Raw genomic sequence first — 25,991 nt, forward strand, 5'->3', positions numbered from 1 at the left:
GTGGTGCACTCCTGTAGTAGTACCAGCTACTCAGGAGGCTGAAGCAGGAGAATCGCTGGAACCTGGGAGGTGGAGGTTGCCATGAGCCGAGATCATGTCACTGCACTCCAACCTGGGTGACAGAGCAAGGCTCGGTCTCAAAAAAAAAAGAAAAAAAAGAAAAACAAATAAAAAGATAAAGCTGGCCAGGGGCAGTAGCTCACACCTGTAATCCCAGTACTTTGGGAGGCCGAGGTGGGAGGATAGCTTGAGCCCAGGAGTTTGAGACCAGCCCAAGCAACATAGGGGTTACAATTAGTTGTCTACACTGGTGCCCTCATGTTGTCCCACATGTATTCAAGAGGCTGAAGTAGGAGGATCACTTGAACCTGGAAGGTTGAGGGTGCAGTGAGCTATGATCATGCCACTGCACTGCAGCCGGAGTGACAGAGCAAGACCCTGTCTCAAAATAAAGAAACAAAGAAATAAATAAAACTGCTGGAGAATCTTTCATGCAACAGTTACTTATTGTAAATCTACTAAGTAGTAGTCAGCATCCAGGAAGCAGAGATGAACGGCATGATACTTGCCTTCATGGAGCTTACAGTCTAGTGGAAAAGGTACCAGTAAACAAGCACCTACCACATGCCAGGCTGTGCTACGTGCTTATATCCATTATCTATTAATAATGCATCATCACAACTAGGCTGTATGGCATAAATTATTATGACTATTTCCCAGGTGAGATAACTAAGGCTTTAAAAGGTAAGTATATTGACCAAAAAATCTGCTAGTGTGTAGTAAGGCAGGATTTGAACTCGGATTTGTCTAAATCCAAAGTAGATGCTTTTAATTGTCAAATAAAAATGATTGCATTTACAAACTTATTCACCCTGTATTTAAAGGTTTGCATAAATCAAAACAAGACAATCTTCGACTTAGAAGATTCAGTCTTCAATCTTCCACAGCTTACCTGTTATCTTGCAACCATATACTTCAAATCTCATAGATATGCCAGTTTCCCAAGTTGCAGGCTTGATTCGGACAAATCGAGTTATCAGTGGTTTGGGGAATACTGCAACCACAACATCTGTGGGGTTGGTGTTTCCCTGAAAGAGCTGTATGGGGGAAAGAAGTGCCTTTCTTTAGCAGAGGTTTTGGATTTAAATCCATAAATGTGTTTTCACAAATGGTTGTAAAAATTATTTACAATTTCAGTGTTGTCGATCAAGGATGAGATGGCGTTAATAACTCGCCATGTTAATTTTTTCAATTAGCAATCAGAACGATGTCTAATATAGAATACTGTCCTAATCATCGATTCAATTTTCTGAGAGGCTAGAGTCTTTAAAAGCACTATTATATGGATAATATTGATTAAAGAATGCATGCTATTATCTAAAAAGTGTGAAACTATTAACTTTACCAGAGGACCAAAATAATACTGTAGACGTGTCATGGGAACTCTCACTGTTTGACTTTCCCAAGAATCCCCAGAAGGGATGCTTTTTAAGTAAACTATAGGGCCTGGCTTTTTGAAATTCTAGGTCGTGTTTGCAGCTACAGTACTAGCTCAAATAGCGTTCTCCCCTTTGACTTCATTCCTTGATGGAAGATCTTGTCCCTCACACTAATGCGTGACTTTAATCCTTTTTTGATTATTGGTAAAATTATGTTTTAGCGGTCAAAGTCAAAACTGAGTTATAAACTATTTTTAACTAAAAATGAGTTTTTCCAGGGCTTGTGCTTCAAGATTTATTGATTGATTGATTGATTGATTGATTGATTGATTTAAGATGGAGTCTCGCTCTGTCAGCCAGGCTGGAGTGCAGTGGTGCGATCTCGGCTCACTGCGGCCTCCGCCTCCCGGGTTCAAGCAATTCTCCTGCCTCAGCCTCCTGAGTAGCTAGGATTACAGGTGCCCACAGCCACAGCCAGCTAATTTTTGTATTTTTGGTAGAGATGGGGTTTCACCATGTTGGTTGGCCAGGCTGGTGTTGAATTCCTTACTTCAAGTCATCCACCTGCCTCCGTCTCCCAAAGTGCTGGGATTCTGCTTTTAGTTTTAAATTGAGTCATTTTATTCTAAGAAAGATGAGGCATGTGACTGCAAATGTAATGCATGCCAGGCATGAATGGATGTTTCCCACAAGGACTTGTGGGGGCCACTCTGCCTGGGTGGGGGGCTGCAGCAGCGTTCTCCAGTAAGATCTCTGAGGACTAGAGAGTTTACCATTACAGAATACTCTGCCTCCCCTTTCCTGGATTTTAATTCTGCCTTGGGTTGGGAACAGCCCTTGGGACGGTGACGTTTCTCAGTCCCGTGCCTCGTGCATTCAGCACTATGCTTCTCAGCACAGCTGGGTCAGACACCTCCTTTTAGGCTGCATAACTGGAGCATCATGGGGCTCACTCGAGGCATGCTGCTTCCTCCCCATCTTTCCAGGTGAGGACATGAAGGAGGTCTATGGTTTCCCAAGTCCTGCTCTTCCACCTGGGAGAAAGGGCTTGTGAAAGTCGGGCTTGTGTTTTCACTTTATTGAATTTAAGTGGCCTGCACAACTAAAGATGGTCAAATGCTTTACAGAGTTGGTTGTAGCTGGGTGTGGTGGCTCATGCCAGTAATTCCAAAACTTTAGGAGGCCAAGGCAGGAGGATTGCTTGAGGCCAGGAGTTTGAGACCAGCCTGGGCAACATAGTGAGACTCCATCTCTCCATAAAAAAAAAAAAAAAAAAATTAGCCACGCATGGTGGTGGTGCATGTCTGTGGTCTCAGCTACTTGGGAGGTTTAGCTGGGAGGATGGCTTGAGCCCAGGAATTTAAGGCTGCAGTGAGTTATGATTGCACCACTGCACTCCAGCATGGGTGACAGAGCAAGACCCGGTCTCTATTTTTGTTTAAATAAGTCAGTTTTTAGCCTGATCTCTCTCTTGAGACTATCTGATATCCTAATTTATCCCAGCCTGTGATGGCCTTTTGATTTCTGCCCTAAATCAGCATCTCTCCCTGGAAATCAATCTGTGTGGGAGCATTTTTGTGTGACAAAGAGTAACGGGCAGCTACCAGGGAAGGAGGGCCGCCAATGATGGTGCTCTCCTTATGGGGGCAATGAGTGCTTGTCCGAGGGAGACCAGAAGTCTGGCAGGAGAGTTGTGTGCCCTGGTGCAGGCAGAGGGGAGGTGCATTTTCCTCCCACTGAGGGAGTTTTCTGTTTGCTGAAAATCATGTTTTATACACATTCTCTCCAACATGAAGAGGGTTGCTGGAGTTTTTGGTGGTCGAAAGCTGCACTCCTGGAGCAAAGTGGGAATGAAGGTAGAGGGGTTCAGCCCCTAAAGTACAGAGAAAGGTGGGGTGGGCAACAATCATGAGGCTCTAGGTGGATGTTCTAATTTCATTTAGATTTCATTAGATTCTGATTTCATTAGATTCAGCTAAAGTGCTCAGAACAGATGCCAAGCTCTCTGCCGACTCCTTCCTTATTCCTTCTGCCTCTCCCCCTGAAGCCCTTCTGTGTGCCGGGGGTTCCCAGGGCAACCTGGGTGCACTGTCAAACACCCCTGGAATCTGTGGGTGCTCTCCGACAGCCCCCCTCTTCTGGGCCATGCAAACAACCAGTGGACAACAGTTGAAGAAAACATGTTGGTGAAATAGCCCGTATGGTTTATTTTTCCTTAACAGAAAATGGTCATGTTGCTATTTTCTTTCATCCCTCTTATCTGCATGCATTCCAGTATAAAGATAATGAAATACCAGTTAAGTTTATCACTTAACATTATCTTAGACCTTTCACCTCATGGTTCCATTTTGTTCTTTTTTTTTTTTTCTTCAACCTTTAAGTTTCAGGGTACCTGTGCAGGATGTACAGGTTTGTTACACAGGTAACTGTGTGCCAAGGTGGTTTACTGCACAGATCATCCCATCACCTTGGTATTAAGCCCAGCATCCATTAGCTATTTTTCCTGATGCTCTCCGTCCTCCCACATACCCCGATACGGACAAGTCCCAGTGTGTGTTGTTCCCTGCAATGCATCCATGTGTTCTCATCATTCAGCTCCCAGTTATAAGTAAGAACATGTGTTGTTTGGTTTTCTGCTCCTGAAGTAGCGCTTATTTTAAAAAGAAATGGCCTGACAGTCTAAGGTCAGCTCTCCCGGCTCTCTCTGGGTTCTTTGGCTGGTAGGTGCCTCATTAGAGTTAGTGATTTTTTATTTCCTTGAACCTAAAGTATGTCTTCGGAAATTTATTCCCAAACAAGAATCAGTCATGAAACTTGGGGTCAAAATTTACTCACTTCATCTCCATGAGCGTTGACTAGGAAGGTTCTTGTACCCCAGACAAACTGGTTCCATGTCCTCCAGGACTAGACAATGGCCTTGAACTTGCCTGCCCATAGCATTTTCCTCCTACAGAACAGCTGTCTATCTGTAGCTGCTTCCATCTTGCCTGCCCTGTCCGAGAGTGGGGGTTTCACTGCTAATCAAAGGGAATTAATAGATTTTCTCACTTCACACCCAGGGGGCTTTTCTCAGTTCCAGATCCACAAGGAGAAAATCAAGTACGTGAATGCTCAAAAGAGAGACAAGGACAGGTTAATTGGCCTCTTCCCAAGCCCATCATTGCAAGCTACCTGGATCTTTGCTCCTATCCTCATCAATTTCCTGTGTTTTGCTCAGCCTCCAGGGCAAGCTTTTAATTTCTGGGAGATGGTGAGTATGAATTCTCCGAAATCTTTTGATTAGAAAATCAGAGCAAGTGTAACTTCAAATAAACAGGCAGGCTGAGAAAAACATCTCTGTTCCAAATGAGCTAGGGCAGAGCGCCGAGGGACACGGTATGGTCTGTGCTGCCTCCTTGGTTGAAAGCAGTATGGAGGTAATGTGTTATTTGTGTGATCTGAGGGAACACAATGAAATACCTTTGGTTCCACGCGTTCTTACAAGAAGCAGTCAAATGCACTTGTAAATTAGTTTGTGAGCCACAGTAGATAGATGAAAAGATGTTTTCTAAAACTAGCTGATTACAGACAGAAAGAATCTATGAAAGGATGAAGAAATCGAGGGGGGAAAAACAACAAAACCCCAAATTCCTAAGGTTCTAAGAGGACAGTGTTTATCCCACGCAGAATCTGTGTCCCCATGGGGGGCTTACAGCAATTCTTGAGTCTGACACTTAATTTGGCCTGTATTTACTTTTTTTGGAAACATTCACATAATTTCCTCCCGGCTTCTGGATCTGGGAACATGAGACCCCTTGGTTAGATTTAAACCTCTAATTGCACTTTTCATTTCAAATCAATTCAAAAATAAACCAGGCCAGACAGAAAGCTACCAAACAAACAAGTAAAAATTGATCATCCATTTAAAAGACCAAATTGGTTGCCACGGTGGCAGCCTAACTTACAACAGGTTTGTTTCCTTCTTTTATGGTGATCCAGTCTTCCCCGTTGGAGCTAACGTCGATCTTGTAAGTCTTGACATAATATTTCTTCTTGGTTTCTTTTGAAATGGCGCCCTGTGTCCCGACAGCCGTGACGAAGCGCAGAAGGCCCAAGTCTACCTGCAAGACAAGTACAAGCGTGGTCAGTGCACCATCCCTGCAGCACGGTAACCCAAAGCATCTTTTCCGGTGGGCTCCACGTTGTGGCTTTCATCCACCTGGGATCAACAGGGCCTAATTCCATCGGGTGTCCACAGTCCCTGACTCCTCTCTTCCATTCCTTCTAAAAAAAGGCAAAGGCATGATCAATGTAAACCAAAAATAAAATTCTAAGTCCCCTGACCATCTAAATGGACACCTTGTCCCAGCAAGGGCATTCCAAAGCTAACCTGAAAAACTAGTTCAGGCTATGATAGGACAGTGTGGGGGTCAGACAAGCCTCATTATTATACCCTCATCTCTGTTGGAATTAATGATAGAACAGCTCTTTAAGTCTGATAAGAAACATCTACAACATATTCTCTCTGAAGCCTGCTACCTGGTCTTTACCTGTACGTTATCTTAACCCAGACATTCCTAAGTCTTTAGACAGTAACTTAACTCTTTCAACCAATTGCCAATCAGAAAATCTTTGAATCCACCTATGACTTGGGAGCTCCTGTTTTCAGATGTCCCACCTTTCTGGACCAAACCAATGTACATCTTCTATGTATCTGATTGATGTCTCATGTCTCCCTAAAATATATAAAACCAAGCTGTACCCAGACCACCTTGGGTTTATGTCCTCAGGACCTCCTGAGGTTCTGTGTCACAAGCCACTGCTCACTCATATTTGTCTCAGAATAAATCTCTTCAAATATTTTATAGAGTTTGACTTTTTTTGTCAACAAAAGACAGCATGGCCTTAAGTTGGTTCCCATTGTTAGGAAGGCCAGGAAAAGACCTTTCTCACTGTTGCAACCAGGATTGCTTGATCCCTGGTGCAAAAGAGAAAACTGGATTCAATATCATACTTTCCAAACTGCACATTCATATATGTCATCTTGCAAAGAGAGAATCAAGACAAACAAGATAAACTCACACAATGGATAATGGAGAGGCCTGGACTTGAATTCCTGTCTAACATAATCCCATTTCCCCTCTGTCTTTGGCATCCTACCTCCTTCCGCATTAAATGCAGACTGAAACGATACTGACTTGAAAGCTCTAAGGGTGTTGTGGTTTGGGAGAGGGGCCATAGATTTATAACTTGGGATGGAGTAAAGAGGAAGAGGGTAAAGATTTCTGTTTCAGCTTTAGATTTCTTCCCTCCCCACATCTTCCTGTGGCCTCTCTCCTTGCAGCTCAGTTTGAGAGGCAGGTGGATTCCAAGTCATCAGGTGGGGGAGACTGATGTCTCTAGGAAACAACTGCTTGGGCTTGCAACCTTCTCCTGGTAAGTTTCCAGTGGAAAAACTCCTCAACACGACAGGCTTGCCTTCATCTCTCACTAGCCTGTCTCATATCCTGAGGGGTGGGGCTCTTGGAAGGCATCAGAGTAGTGATGACCAGAGGGTGACTGAAATCTCGAGGGTCTGTGATTTCATCCCAGCGCCCTGTGATGTGAGTGGGAAGGAATGGATTTAAGCAGCAAGCACTCGGTGTTCCAGTCCAGACTCTGCCATCATCTTTAGGCTTCTGGGCCCTCATTTGTAAAATGAAGGAGTGGGATTAGATAACTTGGAAGACTCTTTTCCACTCTGACCTCCTATAATTCCTTCTTTCATATGTGTTAGATGTTTCCAGTAGAGTAGGCTTTGTTTTCTTTAACTCTCCTTATTACCAGCATTAATAACTAAGAATAATCTTGAAAGAAAACTCATTACTAGTTTGTATATAATAGTGATATTTTCAATTTATTTTAATAAATTTGATTATTCCTATAAAATTATTTGCTCCATCAATTGTATGCCCAGCTTTATACACAAGCTTAAAAAAAAAGTCCACAAATATATGGCAAATATTTTTTTAAAGGACACAGAAAATAGTTACACATTACAACTACTAGCATTGACAAGCCCGGCATAGTGGCACATGCCTGTAATCCCAGCTACTCGGGAGGCTGAGGCAGTAGAATCTCCTGAACCCGGGAGGCAGACACTGCAGTGAGCTGAGATCTCGCCACCGCACTCCAGCCTGGGTGACAGAGAGAAACTCTGACTCGAAAAATAAAATAAAAATAAAATAAAACAAAACAAATAAAAAAACCCAACCCCCTCCCAACTTTTGAACTTTGCTTTCCAGTTGCCATATTACAACTCAATTTTCAGAATATAATATTTCAATTAATTCTCCAGTGCCCATGGGCCACGAACACTTAAAGAATTTCCATTTTATGCACAGCCTGCCTCATGGAGGCGTATTGTCTTTCATGAATTGCTTTTTTCCTGAAGGAGCTTGGAGTAGTTAAATCAACATGCTGTCTACATCCAGGAAAAACAGCACATAGAAGCCAATTTGAAGTTATAGAAAGCAGTAGTGGTAGATTTCATCTGGAAAGAATGGGGCTATCATTCAACGCAAAATAATCTTTATTTCATTTCCCTAGTTTTAAAGATATAAACTCTAGGCTCTGTGTGCTTTCACCAGATTTAAGAGAAAAAGGAACAAGAATTTAATAGAATTTAATATTTTAGAATAATAACAATAGATTTTATAATTTTAATTTAACGAATAAGTATTTTACCAACATATTCTTATCAAGTGCCTATACTTGTTTACCAAAATTTGCATTTGTTTTTCAAAAGTGAACCATGGTACTTTGATGAATGTTTTAAACTTCCTATCTCCCTCATGTACACATTTCAAAAAGGGGAGGTGATTGATGGTTGTCAGATTTAGCAAATAAAAGTACAAAACATCAGTTAAATTTGAATGTCAGGCAAAACCAAATTTTTTTTTAGTATAAGTGTGTTCCATACAACATTTGGGCTGTAGTTACACTAACAACTGATTCATTGCTTACATAAAATTCAAATTTAAATGGATTTTCTGCATCTATGTTATCTGACAACCCTAAATCTCACTGTATTCCAGACAAATAGGTGATTTTAAGTTGCTGCAGAAACTCTCTGATTTCACAATGCCGCAATCTAAAAGTTAATGGGGGACTCTAAAAATGGTTGCTCTGAACAATGTTAACTGTTTTCAAATGCTCTCAGATCACTTAGTGCTTTTCTGACTGTCCATTAAAGTCATGCCCAATGCCACAGCTACTTTCAAGCTGAAGGGTCCTTAAAATCTTGAAGTCCGAGGAAGCATGAAGCAGAGCTATTTAAATAAACTCTTCCTGTCAAACTTACAGATGGCTCTTTAGTTTGGAAATGATTAAATTCCCAAGAGTGTGTATTCAGCTTGGACTGATTTGAAATAACCCTAGAACTTCATTCCCTGGTTGTCCTTTTTCTATTTTTTAAATTTTGGTTTTTGGAGTAAGATTTAATTACTAAGTAGGAAAGAAGTTAACTGGTGATCAAACAGAAGATTCCTAGGTATTAGGAACAGCTGACATCAGAGGAAGGAGCAATTGACTGGAATTAACTAGTATCCAACACAGGAAGATACAAAGGCACCCAAAGCATATGCATGAATCACTCATTAAAAAAGAAAGATGTTTTTTTTTTTTTCTCAACAGCAATGAAATGCATTGGCAACCTCCTCTTGTAATTGCATAGTTTCCTGCTGTGCTTTAAAACTCTGCAGATTCTCTTATTTACCACACAGGGATACTTGAAATTTCATTTCATTTTTCTCCCTAAGATTATTGCCAGTGGGTTTAGTAAGGATGGATGACAACCTCACAAAGTGATTAGGATTGGGGCTTGAACCACTGCAATTAAAACCAGATAGTACCCAGAACTCTTAACGACATACAGCCTCTCCAGCACTGTGCAACCCTCACTGCTAAGACCAGGGAAGTTCTTTCCACGAGTCCTTTCTCTTAATGCCTTAGGGGAATTCTCTAACAAGGATCTGCCCTCCACTCTCAAGTGCCTGAGAGAGTTTGAGGGGAGACAGATAAAGTCCTGCTCAATAAGCATCACTGCTCACACTGCTGGTGTCTGTGTCAGGAGACCTAGAAAGACTTCATGCCTTGGTGTTCATATCTGAAGAGTTCTGGAAGACACCACCCCCAAAATTTGCCACTTTGGCATGAAGATTATTTTGAGTTGAAGGCAATCGAGAATCAACAGATGCAAGAAGAATTATATGCCCTCCCCTTCTCTGCCTAAAAGCAGGAGATACATTTCCTTTTGGGAAGGGGGCATAAATTTTCCCCCTCTACTCTACCACAATGAAGACAGCAACATTTATCAGTGGAGACTGAGATAAAATTTGCATAAACACATCTTACTAAAATAACTCCTATTTTCCATTAGTTTCCCATATATGTGTGTGTGTGTGTGTGTATGTATCTCCTAGTCACTTTCCTACAGCTTATCCACCCTAGAAGCCCAAACCCTCTTTCTTTTCTCAAGTCACTTATCCACAACTTATCACCCATTGTTAAAATGGTGTATAAGCATCTGAATCTATTTCTTTGGTTTTTCGTTTCTTTTCTGTAAGGCTTCTGTGCATGTAAAATTTAAAATATTAATGCCTTTTTTTCCTGTTAATCTGTCTTTTGTCAGTTTAATTTGCAGGCCCCAGTTGCAACACCTTAAAGAGTAGATGAAAAGTTTTCTCCTTCCCTTACAAGCCTTTCTCACTGGTGTAGATGTCTCTGCTAGTCATGACATTGGCTTCAATCTACCTTTTTAGCCTCCTGCTACATGTCTCTCTTTCCAACTGTATCACCCAGCCATATTATAATATTTGTTGCTTGTAACAGAATATAAGCCTTTTCTGGCTTCATGTCTTGACATACAAAGTTCCTTTGCCCTAAAACAACCTCTGTCTGTTTTTTGACTGGCAATGACTTTTTCCTCTTTTTGGCCTAGTAGGCTAAATCCCTTTATAGCTCATGTCCCCATCACTGAATTCATCATTCTGTTTTTGCTGTACCTCCTTCTAGATTGTTGTGTGGATTTCCTTTGAAAAGCATGTTTTTCCCTGCAGAAAAGTAATAAATGCCTACTGAAAATTCATAAAATGCAGTAAAGATGACAGAAGAAAATTAAGTCTCCCTAAGACCGTCATTAGGAAATAATTACCAATCATAGCCTTGCAGAGTTTCTTTTCCCATGCAAAGTACATGTGAATATTTGTATGCATGTTTTTACTTTGAAAAATAAGGTCATATTACCTCTATGCCTGATAACTGGCTTTATAATGGAGTTTTATAGATGTTCTAGTGCCACTACTATTTTTTCTACATCATAATTTTTAGTGGCTGTGAATATTTAGGTATTGGATCTTACTCAATTGGATTAACATTATCAGCGGGCATTTAATACTGCTTATCTGCTAAGTTCTATATTAAGTTGTTAGGATATAAAGAGCAGTAAGAGTGTGCAAAACGCAAACCCATGATTACCGTACAGACAGGTATCATGCAGCATCAAGGAAAAGGTAAACAATTTAACAGAGAACTGGAGGTGGGGGGAGCTGATTTCTATGCTCAAGATGGCTATGGGGGATAAACAGTAGGAGCTTGTGAGTGGACACAAAGGAAAAGACTGTTCCAGGGACGAGGAGAAGCAGGAATTGCAGAGATAAGCAGGAAAAAATAAATGAATGAAATCATGGACACTAAACAACCTATTATGTTTCCCTCACCACTATTGACATTATTTGTCAAAAAAAAATGTATTGCTCTCTAAAGAATATGAGCTCTGGTTGTTTTGAAGTTGAAATGATCAGTAGTCATAAAACCCACTCCAAATCAAACACTACCCATCGTCTTGGTGGCTTAGCTTTTTGAATCATGCTAAGTTCTCATCAACGTCACATGCTAATAGGCAAGACTGGTGACCCAAGACAAGCAGCTGGAAAGACAAAGACACAACCCAGAGTACTTCTACACAATGCCACCCCTCTATGTTTTGGAGGGTTCATCGTCCTAAACAATACTTCCTTTCTTTCCATAAAAATTCAGACACACAATAACCATAATTAAGTAACCTGCTTTCCCTCAACCCAATCAGCTCTGCTCTAATCACCATTTTCTTATTTTGAAAGAATATCATTATTTCACAGCTGCTTTATTTTTAATTAGAAGATGGATGTGATTTCACATCTGAGTTGGATATACTTCTGTTTAACATTAAGGGTGATGGTGAGGGGGTGTGATGATGGCGGTGGGCAGGGATGGAATGGAACATCAAATGCATTCACTGAAATTGTTGAACGTTTCCCTCTGTGTGTGTGACAAACATAAACATCTGGTATTTATCGATGGCATGTAGGCTATTTTACAGAACTTTATCAAACTCCTTTTGAGTTCTAGTGGCCGCTTTCTTTTTCTTTTCCTTTTTTTTTTTTTTTTTTTTTTTTGAGACAGAGTCTCAGTCTGTCCCCTGGCTAGAGTGCAATGGCGAGATCTCAGCTAACTGCAACCTCCACCTCCCAGGTTCAAGCAATTCTCCTGCCTCAGCCTTCAGAGTAGTTGGGATTGTAGGCCCCCGCTCTCACGCCCAGCTAATTTTTGTATTTTTTTTAGTAGAGATGGGGTTTCACCATGTTGGCCAGGCTGGTCTTGAACTCCTGACCTCAAGTGATCTGCCCGCCTTGGCCTCCCAAAATGCTGGGATTACAGGCATGAGCCACCGTGCCCAGCTGGTGACCACTTTCTAAGTTATAATACATAGCGCCGTTGGCACTATAATGATTAGAAATGTGACCCAACACAATACCCTGTTTCCAATATGGATATGAAATTCTAACACTGGTGGTGGAAAGTCTACCCACAACTTACTTTCACACTGTGCTCCACTCACAATGAGAAGATCTTGTTAGCAGATACAGAAGAGGAAACCCCAAGCCTTTCCTTCTGGGTGGGGAAAATTGTGTGAGTAGAGGAAAACAGTTTTCCTCACCACTTCTAGGGGTGAAGGGGCGATGTTCGCAGTTCCTGGTGGCGAACTCCCACCTCCCCACGGCACTGGGTTCTACCATGCTCCCAACTTACTCTTTGTTGTAAGATATCTACAGGAACCATCCACATGCACCATATGGCCATGGTATTGTCTTAATAATGACAGGAAACACATTCCCCAGACAAAGAGAAGCAAGGAGAAGCACACATTTTACCAGGAATCACTTGAGGACAAAGCAGCAAGTGTAGTAAATCATGTAGCAAATCTTTGCAAACTGCTGGTTAAACACCAGCACGCAGCCTTCCAGCCATGAAATGAATATCACTGCTTTCTATAATAATACATAACCAACCAATATTGGTAATGTCATAACGTGGAAAGCCTCATTTCTAAAATGAAAATCTGTCTTACTCAATAAAATACTGCCCATTGAGCTAGCATTGGCAAGGGAGCGTTTACCAGCTTTTAACACTCCCAAGGCAGGTCAATACAAGGGCCTGAAAAAATAGAGGACAAAGAGCTGAGGTCTGATTAAAAACAGGAAAATATTTTTTGAGGGGGAGACTGTCGGATTTTCTTTGGGGCATCTCTGATGACTCAAAGAGCTGTTTAATTCATCACTTGACACTACAAGCTAAAGAAAATATTTTTAAGCAATTGTCTCATTTCCTTAGATAAAACCCATGTTTTTTGACAGCCTGGGCCTGTGAACATCAGTGCTATTCTAGGCTCTGTGGGCTTAACTCACAGTACCTGACCATTGTGCTCATTAACTTAGGATCCTGGACTTCTTACCGTTATGAATCTGAATGCAGTCGCTTTAGAGTTAGTGACATAGCTCCCTATCTCTTTCTGTGTTGTGTCCCTATGGTGGTATTACCTAGAAAAAATGCTGATGGCTAAGGCTAAAATTACCATTAATAACCGGAAATTCATAGTGAAACCTCTACGTGTTAGGCATTTTATGAAGGATTAAATTTATATACAGTGTCTCTTTCAATTCTCACAACAATCATACAAGGGACATTTTATGGACAAAGAAACAGAGGAACAAAGTGATATGTACCTTTCTCAGAGTCACATAACTTACCAGTGTTTGACCCAGGACTTATACCCCAGATAAGACTGGTGGCCCGTGTATGAGCTGCTACACCTATGCTATTCCCCAATTCATATTTTATAACCATAATGATTAGAAAGATAGTTTATAATTTCTCAGTAATAATAATTAAATCCAATAGCTTTTCTTTTTGGAGATTCATTATTTTATATAATTGTAAGGAATATGAAATGATTTCTGATTGTGTTGACTATTAGTTTAAAGTTAGCACTGGCCACTGAAATGCAAAACTTTGCAAATAATTTATTCATGCTGTCGAAAAACAAAATGGTAGCAATGAAACATTTTGAGCAAAGGATAACAATTGAACACTTTAAAATTCAGGTAAAGAATAAAAATACCCAAGTAGAAGAACAGTGCAAGGCAGGAAAAATCTCACGAATTTTCTTTTAGTCTTAATTGCCTGAATTAATGCCTTTTTCCATAGTTAAATTAAAGGAGAGCATTTTCCTGGGTGGAAACAAATAAAACCTTTGCTCATAGTAAAACAGTCCCAAGTGAACGAACAGATGAATTTTCCTACCAGAAGACTTGATCCAGCCAGTTAGAATAACATGAGATAAGGCTGCAACAGCACAGGGGCAGTGGAAGGGCTGGCTTCCCTGACTGCCACTGCAGTCACAGCAAAAGAACAACAAGAAAATGAGTAAGAAAAATGAAGGCCCCACACAAGGGCTGACCTCCATCTTTTTTGGCAGATGAAAGGAGATAGTGGTTACATGGGCTCTGTCACGTCTGGATTTATAACACATTCTCCCACTCTCATGTGAATTTTTCTTTTTGCATGAATCAGGAGCAACTAATTAAAAAAGAAATATTTAATTCTGACATGTTCTTTGAACTGGAGTCCCATCTGGTTCTGTTTGAATAGTAAAATCTGCTGTAGTTGTTAAAACTGGCAAGTAGCATTGTCCAAAAGAAACAAAAGGGACTCGATGCAGCAGGTTAACACTCCAGCATTTCAGCTAGAGACTTTTCCAGAATCCAGCTACCCAAATCACTTCAATCTGGAAACCATAAAGATCAAATGTGAAGGTGAAGAATGCCATTTTCAGGTGGAGTCACTACCATTGCTCTACATTTTCTTAGTGTGATGGAAACAGCATCAGGCTCTGAAAGGCCTTTGTTTGAGAGCAATGCATGGAACTGTGGCAAGCCACCAGAAAACGCTCAGCTTATTTTATGAAACACATTTAAGACAATACGAGAAGACAGTCTTCATGCATTGGACGCAAAACCTGAGGGCTTTTTTCCTTTTCTGTATTATCTAGAGCAGATACAATTGTATTCACCAAAACCAGACAAATATTCCATTTACATTCCTCTCTTACTTGATAAACCCGTAAAAATCTGGACACCAGGACACACTACATTCTGATAACAAAGAGGGAGAAAATGAAATGGTGCTGGGGTTTCTATACACTCTGAAATACAAGTAATCAACATCTAATGCAATTTGAAACTCTTATGTAGAGTCAAAGAGAGTGGCTGATTACATCTCTATGCTTTAGAAAAGATTGTTTTACATTTTTAAGACATACGCCGACCTGTGAAATCTTTTCTCCTTTAAAATAAAGTATTTTCCTTCAATTGCATGTTAACTTGCTGATGAATACCTGGGAAACCTTTAACAGCTTGGTCAAAAAGATGACATTTTAATGTCCCCTCCTCCCCTTCCTACAAAGAGACTTAGGAGTTCTTTCCAGGCAGTAAAAGATTCAGGGACTTAATACTTTTAATTAACATTTTTTGAATGCTTATTTGTAAGTTACATTTAATTTAAAACCTGAGCCTAGTCCTTTGATTTGGAAAGAGGACACGCTGTCAGAACAGACCAAATGTAATCCCTAGGAATTTGGCTAAGATTTTAACTTAAAAACTGTCTGATAGAAATTGCCTAACCGAAATTTCTTAATGGAGAAAAAATAAGTATGCTACACTTTTAAAACAATGGTAATCAGTCTCAAATATGTATACATGGGATGAAAATCTTCCGGTCAAGAACCTCATAGGAGAATCAGCGCATGTGCTCTTGCTAGATGGGTTTACTTAATAAAGAGTTAGCGAGCACGTACTACATAGAGGGCATGGGTGGGTATTGTGCTCTTCTAATATAACTCTTGATTCCATCTGATTGTTTATGTGTAATATCCATGAAAGCTAGGAAAGTATTCGTCTAGTAGAAGACCGAGAGGGTAGGAATTGCATGGGTTAGGTAGGCAAGAGAAACGTTTGGGTGCAGTGCTGCTGATCTGGTTGACTGCAAGGGTACAGCTCTAGATACCCTGTAAGATTAAATAGAGTGTGTATACAGGTCACCCGTTCCTAATATTTGTCAGCCCTAAAACAAAGAGGGTAACAGTAATAGAAGAATGAGTTAACGGCTGGTTTGGATTTCAGCCACTTTAAGACATGGTAGCAGAATTGGTGATCTCTGCACATAATTCAGTAGGACTGTATTGTGTTGATAAAGTATTGCTGACGATTATTGTTTTTGTTACTATTAAAAACTTCTCTGGGGCAACCATTATGTGTCAGGTATTGTACTAAGTGCTAACTTCCTGTACCTCATCTTCCATTTTCTCAACTGTCCCGCAGACAGGTTTTATAGATAATGAAGCTGAGACATAGCGCAATTAAGACCTTTTTTTCTTCTTTTTTTCACACTCCTGGTCTTTCTGAGCAATTATTACCTCTGCTTGGAGCCTAGCAACTGATAAACTATGGAGCCCAGAGTGTCTGCTCACACAGCTGCATCCCAAAGCCCAATCATGGAGCTTCACACATCATAGCCACTCAAACTAAAAGTGTGAAATTACACGAAACTGAAGAATGCCAAGTATCCAGATAAAAGCATTTCGTTCATTAAATCCAACACACATTTACTGTATGCCAGGATCTGGAAGCACACAAGCCTATGTGGAGGTAATGATGTTATGAGACTGAAAGTAAAAAGTGTCAGCCTAGTGATAAGTGGGGCATTACGGGATTCAGAAGAAGGGAAAATTACTTGTGGAAGGGTCTAGAAAGGGCCTGATGGAAAACAGGTCATTTGAACCATTCAAAGTGGACCTCATAGGATAGGGGGTTGGACTTTGGCTGGGGAAGCAGAAGCGGCCAGCATTGATGAACTAACGGCAGAAGAAACACGCGCACGCGCACACACACACACACACACACACACACACACACACAAATCCCACCCAACTGCTTACATTTGAAAATATTTGCTATAATGAATATTTTCCTTCTTCTTCTTCTTTTTTTTTTTTTTTGAGATGGAGTTTGGCTCTGTTGCCCAGGCTGGAGTGCAGTGGTGGATCTCAGCTCACTGCAACCTCCACCTCTTGAGTTCAAGTGATTATAGTTGCTGGGACTACAGGGGTGTGTCACCATGCCCAGCTAATTTTTGTATTTTTAATGGAGATGGGGTTGTGTCCTGTTGGCCAGGCAGGTCTCCTGACCTCAAGTGATCTGCCCACCTTGGCCTCCCCGCTGGGATTACAAGCGTGAGCCACCATGCCCGGCCCGATGAATATTTTCCTTCTATCTGGTATCTCATGGCAAAATTCCTTTGGAGAGCAAAGATAAGTGTCCTCCCCCACTGCATACACACACACTCACACATACACAAATGCACACAAACACTTTTGCATGGGCCTTTATGTAGTCCAGGAGTCTAGGCTGTGAAGTGTTTGGCTAGTGACAGAAGGACAATGAAATCTTCTTTGTAGGTAAACTTGAAGTTCATGATCATGCACCACACTGCTGAGGTAATTCTGCTAAAATGTGTGGCTTCACTGCCTCTGGGAGTCCAAGCGTTCCTGGGAATGAGACAAAACCTCAATCTGCATGAGTCAGCGAGACTTCTCTCTTGAGTCTAGCAGCACACGCTGCAGCTCCTATCCTCTGTGGATGTCTACATTTAAAATAAAACCTGTCAATGAAATGACACAGAAACTGTGGATGCTTTCTTTAAAGATTCACGCTTCTGTTGAAATCACACTGTTCTCGCCTCAAACATTTAAGGAGAAGTTCATGAGTTCAGAGCATGATCTTCTAATGATGAGCAGTTGTGTTTCTAATATCCAGTCCAGTGTGGAGAGAACTTCATGGGTGGTGATTATTCATTCATAACACAAATAAGTGCTAGGTGCTTGGGTGAAAGGGAGTGAAGGTGATAAGATTCCTGCCCTCTAGACAGTGAGGGAAAGAGTCAAGTAAATAGTAAATCATAATACGGAGTGAACAGATTGCATTAAAATGAATCAATGCATTCTGGTACAACAGAGAGAAAACTGGGGTGATGCAGGCAGCATATGGTGGAAAAAAGCACAGACCCCAGAAGTAGCTTTGTAGCTTTGACCTGCAGGAGTGACCTGGATAATGTTAAGCAAGTTACTTAGTCCATTCAAGTCTTAGTTTCCTCTACTCTCAAACAGAAATGCGAATGCTTACCTCATTTAGTCATTCTGCATGGCTACTATGAAGATCACGATGATGCATATGTACACATATTAACCATGAGAATGTGACCTAATATTTTTTTACTTAGTCTTTTGGGTAATTGGAGTGGGTGCCTCTGTGTGTGTGTGTGTGTGTATGTGTGCGCATAGATTTGCCAGTAGTACCTAGATTATAATTCCTTTGAAGGAGAGAGAGAGTCTCCTTCACTTTAGGCCAGGCACGGTGGCTCATGCCTATAATCCCCGCACTTTGGGAGGCTGAAGCAGGTGGATCACTTGAGCTCAGGAGTTTAAGATCAGCCTGGGCAACCTGGTGAGACCCTGTCTCCACAAAATATAAGAAAATTAGCCAGGTGTAGTGGCATGCTCCTGTAGTCCAGCTACTTGGGAGGCTGAGGAGATGATCACTTGAGCCCAGGAGGTCGATGCTGCAGTGAGCTGCAATCGTGCCACTGCACTCCAGCCTGGGCAACAGAGGAAGACCCTGTCTCAAAAAAAAAAATGGGGGTCTTCTTCACTTCAGATTCACCTATTTTCACATATTCTTAACAGATGCTCAATAAATGTTTGTTGACTTTAAATTCGATGTTATGTAAGTCTGGCATTGCCGGCAAGATCTGAAACTCGTTTCCTCCAAACCGCCTGTCATTGAAGTCAATGTTAAGGTGTTTGAGCAACTGACTTATACCCTTAAGCTAGGAATGTGACTACTCTTATCTTAGCATTTCTAACTGCAAATATTATAATGAATCATAAACTTTCTAGTCCTTTGAAAAGTCCACCACTTAAAACTAGAGTCTGCTAACTGATGAATTTCACTGGCTAGGTCCACACTGTGTGAAGTATTCCTTTTTATTTATTTCTCAAATGACCTCTACCTAACTTAATAGTGGTTCTCTTCCTGGAGTTACCCCCAAAGGCATCAGGGATTAATGATGCCTGATTACCAAATTAATTACCAAATTAATATTTGGTAATATTTAGTAAATTTTTCACTATATCTATTATGCTCTCAAATACCTCACTCAAACCTCGTCTCAACCTTCTTATTTTAGAGCTAAGGTTATTTGCAAGCATGACGTCCACAGGATGTTTACATATCAGATGTTTACCTACCTGGTATCTCAGACTTCTCCCATACCCTTCCTGTACTTTTGAAAATACAACAACATCAGAATTTGACTGCATCACTAGAGTGACCGCATCAAAATGGTTTTACCAAATTAACATATGATCTTTTATAAGTTGTTGGAATTGGAGCTTTCTGTGGATAGGAAATGAATGTAGACTTCAGGCCTTTTGCAATCTGTGTGTTTCTTTGTCTCATGGTCTCTGAGAAGCAGCCTCACAAAAAAAAAGCCTCATGGAAGAAGTCTTGGAGGTGGCTGTGCAGTGAGGCAAGGATGTCTGACACCTTTCCAAGGTGAAGTTATTCACACACACACAGACACACACACACACCTCTCCAGGTTTTCAGCAGTTTAAAGAAATTTTCATGCCTAAAAGACTGGGAAAGTATTAAATAGCATGTACAGGTAAGGTGTATTTTTCTTTTAAAACCTGTTATTCTATGCTACCCATAAAGTTTTATCTGCACGATTGGGTGATTTCTAAGTGGCTCAAGATAAACACACACTTTTACTCAAACAGCATCTGTCTATTCCAGCACAAACAAATGCCTTGCTGATTATTGGTTTTGCAGTTAATCATGGCTTTAATTTTTCTACCTTCCCCTTTAAGCTTGGTTTCAAAAACAAACACAAGGATGAATTTCTGGAAACTAAAGACTTGCAGATGAGGGTGATGGTCTAAATCAGTCTCTTGGCCTATAAAGTTTGACAGCATCTTTTTACACCAATTTTCCATGTATTTCCCAGTGATCTAGGTGGGCCTCTCCTGGTAATGAGAGTTTCCTGTGCTGATGGAGAACTTGGAAGTGCAGGTGTCCAAAAAGCTCTCCTTGGCATTAAAAATCCTGCAAGGAGCTGATGGGATTACTGAGATTAAAGTCGGCTGCCAGCCTAAGGTTATAACGAATGCTACCCTGGAGACAAGAACGAAGAGAAAGAACAGGCTGCCTAGGTACAGCTGGTTGTCAGAAATTGTGGGTAAACAGTTAGTCTCTGAAGGAATGCCAGTCATTCCTGAGAACAGATGAAATGAAATTCTCAATTTAATATTTGGTCAACTGCATTTCCCTGTTGGAAGCTTATCATTCAGCCAGGAACTGTATATGCTGATTTGTTTTTGAAGCTCACATTAAGGGGATGGGGAAAGCCTTGCAAAAATGAATTTTCAAAGAATGACTCTCCAAGAAAATCTTGTGTAATTAGAATTCACAGCAGATGTTTGGAACTGAGCAAAGGCCAGCCTAGGGCAGGAGAAAGGCAGTCAAAATAGAAACGCCATGTGTGGAGGTAGAAAATGAAAATGAGGTAGGAAAAAGTGTTACCCAGTTATCTGTGGTTTCTGTGCTCCTCTTGGGAGAAAGGGGCAAGGCATAGCATTATTCTGTGCTCTGAAGACATGTGCTCCCTTTGCCATCCAAATGCAGTCAGTGGACGGAACTCAAATTCTTTTCATGTTCCAGAAAAAAAAATCTATCGATACTAATTTCATGCATTTCAGCCAGGGTCACACAATGAAAAAATGCATCTGTACAACAACTTTAAACCATAGGAGGACAAACACAGATGTCACACTAACTACATCGTGTTATTCCTCTCCTAGCACTGCCTGAAGTCCTTAACATAGTGGCAGCTGTGGCTCACATCTATTCACTGGAACCGTTCTTAAAACACGGTTGGATACCTCTATTTCAACCACACACTTGGAGGTGACAAGAGGTGAAATGCCTTTTTGGTGAACATGACTGTGCTGTTGTATGTGTGTGGTGGTGGTGGTGGTGGTGTGTGTGGGGTGCATCTTTGACAGAAAAAATAGGGCTAAGGCACATGTTTGGAAAGGCTAAAAAAAAAAAAGACATTCCCTTCATACAATCTTAGAGGTTTTCAGAGCAATGGAAATCCTCTCACGTTGCCATTATAGACTTAGATGCAAAGTTAAGGATTAAAACATATCACTTTGAATGATTTTAATACATTCCAGTATTGAAAAAGAAATGAATTGATTCTTAATCTGTTTGAATTATTTTTGATACAAAGATTTTAATTCAGATGAATTTTATATGAGAAACATAAATATTCAAAATCTAGACACTTTAAAGAAAGATAAGTAGATAAATAGATGTTTGTATTAAACCCTTCTGGAAGAACAGCGACATTCTTCCACTAAGGAAACTGGATTACTGTATTACAGAAGTTGACAGTCAGAGCTGAATTTCAGCATATAGAGGTTAAATCCAAAATCACCTCTTCCTGCCTCCTTTTACTCCCCCCAGAAGACACAGGGCTGTCCAGATGAAGGTCATGTAAGATGCTCAATAAATGAATTCATCTATTTACAAGTGGTTGATTTTAGAGGAAATATCATGTTAAATGAACAAAAGTATTGTCTGATTTTTCTTTATGTGGTAAACGATTGTTAAATAAATGAATTCTTGCCATTTTATATTGGAGCTTTCCAAATAAATAACAGCATCCTTATAAATATATACAATATTTAGAAACTACATTAAAACTAAAGAAGTAATATAAGGTATGTGCTATAAAATGTTGCTGATTGAGACTGGCAATGATTAGTTTTGATTTTTAAAGGTATGTTTAAATAACCAGGCTAGTAAAATTCTGCATGTTACACCCCATTTTTTAAGGTGGAAAACTTCAAAAAATTCTTTTCTCTTCTCCCCCTAAACTCTGTGTACCTCCAGAAATACCAAAAAATTTTTCTTCAGTATTTCACATTTCATATGATTTTCTAACTTCTTTTCATTATCATGAGTATTTCCCACTGGAAATGTGTATTTCATTTCCAGATCCTCAAACTTAAGGCTCTGTGAAATTTCTTGCACCTGTAGCCATTCGCCTTTGGGTCTACCTGGGTCTTGGTCTTTTATTCTGAGACGGGATCTACCTGCATCAGCTTTAGCCCTAGGTAAACACACCAAGGCTAGACAGATAAGACAAGTATAATGAGTTTCTTCATACAGCTGGATCCCTGCTGCTGCCTTTTCTTTTCTTCTTTCCGGGTTAGTATTATGGCCTACAAACTACTCAGAATGGAACATGGTATTTGTCTTCTTAAGGAAGGAAAAAAATAGCAGATTTTGGCAAGACTTTAAGGTGTGAACAGTCTGTAATGGTGGGTAAGCCCATGCCTTACAGATATTTCCTTCAAAGACTGGAGGGACATGAAAGATGAACCCTTTGGGCTTCATCTTATCTCCCCCTGTGGGCTGCACTTTCTTACAAGATAGCACAAAAGCACCAAGGAAAAAGGCCCCGCAAGTGAGGTTTCTATGTGAAATCCCCAGAGAAGCTTCCCGATGAAGCCAACCTGAACGATTATTTGATCTAAGAAAAAAAATCTTGTTAATTAAAAAAATTTGCTATGTGCTGCCTCACATAATTATCAATAGTGTTTAAGACAAATTCCAGCTATACTCCATATATTTATATTTTCATCTTAGGCAAGCTCAGGGCACCAGTTGATTGAGTAAATTTATTTTTAATAGAATCACAGAATTTTAAATGCTTGAAACAACCCAAGCACCTGTCTGGTCCGATCACCCATCCCCTGGAGAATTTCACTGATAGCCTTCTCAGGCTGGGTAAAAGAATAAAGGAGCTGATTTATTTATTTTTCTAGATCCAAAATATGTAGTTAGAAGTTTAAAGCATTGGAATTGTAGGAAGAAGAAAACTTTGGTAGAATTGAGACATCTCATTCTCCTGAAAGAAGGCAATTAGAATAATGCCATAAGTGCATTTTTCACCCCTTGGGGTAAACAGAGCTGGGAAAAAAGTGCCCAAGTCACATGCACAAGTGCATATGTCATCATCCTCAATCCTAACATGTGCAATTAGTCTCAAACACTTACTCTGTTCAATAGTTGGAAATATAAAAGCATAATGTATTTTATTACTATTGGGATTTATAGAGCATTTTTAAATTTAATCTACTTTCCTCTCTTTATTTGAATCCAGAATTGAATGAGATTAGATGGCTAAGGGAAGGAGGGAGGGAAGGAGAAGGAGAGTGGAGAAGGAGGGTACAGGTTTGTGTGTGTGTGTGTGTATGTGTGTGTGCATGCATGCTTGTGTCTGTCTATGTTTCAGATCAGCATCCAAAATTGCTATTCTGACGTGGATCAAAATTGCCATTTTGATGTGGTGCTTTTAAATGGTGCATAAAATGAGAACGATACAAGGGTACAAAATCCTCATCCACACCAGGGCTTTGGAATTTACAGGGTTCAGCTCTCTCTCACCTTCGGAGAAGGTGGCTGTGGATGTGCTAGAGGAGTTTTAAAGTGTGGGTTCTGCCAGTTCTGAAGAACACATATTTTTTTGCTCTGGTGCTTTCAAATTACGATATGAAAGTATTTAAAGCTTAGGAGTTGGTGTGTTACCTCACACGCGACATAAATGTAGCCATTGCTCCTAAATGTGAACATTAATGCACTCTGTAAAAGGTGCAATTATTACCGCTGGGACAGAAATCAACAAACTCCACCAAAGGAATTTCTTAAAACTGCTATCATAAAATCTGTGCATGTTATGGATTTCATTAACATTTTACTCCCTGAGGATTCCCAATTGTATAATAACAGAAGTTCTTTAAATTTTAAATACCACAGACAGGAACAGCCTTTCACCCAAAACAGATGTGAAACCATCAACTTTGCCTCCTTATTGGTCCACAGATATGAAACTGGTTGGTAATTGATAGCTTTTAATGTGTTGCTATTTAGGTTACAGAAGTGGAAACTTAATATTATCTTTCCCATGAAAAGATAAGTTATTAACCAATAGACAGCCTTTTCAACCACAATTCTTTACTCTTGATTATATTTGAATTAAAAAAAATAACCCAAGAACTCTCTGATTTTCATACCACATAAAAACAAAACTAGGTAGGCAAAGGTCAGTGACATACAACGTTCATGTGTCAAAGAGCTAATTTCAGTCTTATTTTGCCTAAATCTTGTCAATGATAATTTGCAATTTTATCCTGTGCTTCCTTTTCCTAATCCCATCCTTATTAGTGCATTTTGAGACCCAATTGTACAGGCTTCTAAAATAACATCTGTATTTATTTAGCTAAAAACAGTTCACTTTTAAAAGCTAAAAATAGGGAAGCCTAAGATAAATAAGCAGGAAGGTTTATGAAGCTATTTTCCTGCATAAGGCAAACAAACACATCTGTATTTTTGGAAAACAAAAGAACTACGGTTCTGTTCAAATAATATCTACAAGCAGTCAAGAAGTGATAAAAGCCAGCCAAACAACAATGAATTTTTTTCTTTCAAAAGGCTGATTATATGAAAAAAAGGACTTGATTAGAATTTTAGGATCTTTTACGCCAGCGGTTTTCAAGTGGGGGTGATTGTTCCCTAAGTAGGATATCTAGCAATGTCTGGAGACAGTATTTGGGTTTTATGACTTACGTGTGTATGTATGCTATGTGCTTCTAGTGAGCAGAGGCCTGGGACACTGTTCAACATCCTATCTTGCACAGGTCAATCCCTCCAAAAGAAAAAGATTATGCAAATCAAAATGTCAGTATTGCTCAGACCAAGAAACCCTGCTCTAGATGTACTCCAACCATGTAAGTTAAAGCTTCTGCAGTGATTGTTCAATTTCATAGGCGTCATTTGCCAGTCAGCAAATAAGTAGGGATAGGCTGGGGTTTAAACATGCTTGCTTGGTCTTCAGGACACCAGCCTCAACAGAGACTCAAATCCATTTTCATCTTGTTACAATGGAGTAGGAGCAGGGATGCTAAGATTCTAGTCCAGGTTCTGTCATTAACTTCCTCTGTGGTCTTTCAAATCACTTAACCTCTGAATTTATGCAAAATAAGGGATTTAGACAAAAGGATGCCTGTATCCCTTTTAGTCTTAAACTTAAAGTTGAGATATCCCTGAAAGAAAAATAATTCTTCTCTAGACCATGAGTGTTTGTTTCAAATAGACACTGGCATCAAACAGTAAGAAACCAAAACTGTAAGTAAGATGGAAAGTTGATGCTACACAGGTAATTTATTTGTAAGCGTAATTTTACCTGAACAGTGGTGGTTCTCGAAGAATTGTCTTTTTGGTGATGCTTCATCATCAAATTCTAAGAGGCTTTTTCAAATATCATACATTTTCTTTAAGGTGTGTTGACATGAAATTAGTATAATCATTGCACTGATTTTTTAAGCTGAATTAATTAGTCAACTTGACCAAAATGGTTAAAATCATATTGGTAATTTCTTTTTTTTTTTTTGGTAATTTCTACAAAACAAAACAATCAGTTAAAAATATCCAAATAATCATCTCTAATGTGTGCACCTGTTTTCCCCAAATCATACCCTCCTTAAAAAAAAAAAAAACACCTTAGAATTTAATCCATCTCTACCTACATATTCCCTTCAAATGACTTCCTGTGATGTGAAAAGCCATGGTCCCAGGACAACATTAGGAAAAGTTCCTCAGGACACTGTAGATTATGGAACAGACTTCCTGGGTGGAAACTCAGTCATAGGTAACAGACCTCTGCTTCATTAATGGGTAGTATGTAAAGCATTTATTTTATGGAGGAAATAGAAGTCAATGCAGAATCAGGGTAAGCACCAAAAGCTCACCTTGGGGAATTTTTTTTAAAGCAAATTGTCTTCCTTCCAGATGAATGTTTTGGTTGAAACAGCATATTAGTATTAGTTGCAATAAACACACACACACACACACACACACACACACACACACACAGAGCACACCTGGGGAATCCACATCCATTTGAACAGCTGTATTTTCCCTAGTTTTGCCAACACTGTATTTTACATGCATCATTCCACATTTGGGTAAC

General features: G+C 40.0%; 1 protein-coding gene across 12 annotated transcripts in view; it reads right to left on the reverse strand.

Moving 5' to 3' along the window:
• The window catches only part of NRP1 (neuropilin 1), a 157,973-nt gene that overhangs the window by 42,973 nt on the left and 89,009 nt on the right, over window positions 1–25,991 (reverse strand). For all 12 annotated transcript variants that reach the window (XM_063607319.1, XM_063607320.1, XM_063607318.1 and 9 more), the window contains 2 exons: window positions 5,384–5,539; window positions 953–1,097 (listed from right to left, as the gene is read on the reverse strand). In XM_063607319.1, coding sequence (XP_063463389.1) covers window positions 953–1,097; window positions 5,384–5,539 — 301 coding nt within the window. The remainder of the gene's footprint in view (window positions 1–952; window positions 1,098–5,383; window positions 5,540–25,991) is intronic.

The sequence above is a fragment of the Pan paniscus genome, chromosome 8 (assembly GCF_029289425.2).
Source record: "Pan paniscus chromosome 8, NHGRI_mPanPan1-v2.0_pri, whole genome shotgun sequence".
Taxonomy (NCBI): Eukaryota; Metazoa; Chordata; class Mammalia; order Primates; family Hominidae; genus Pan; species Pan paniscus.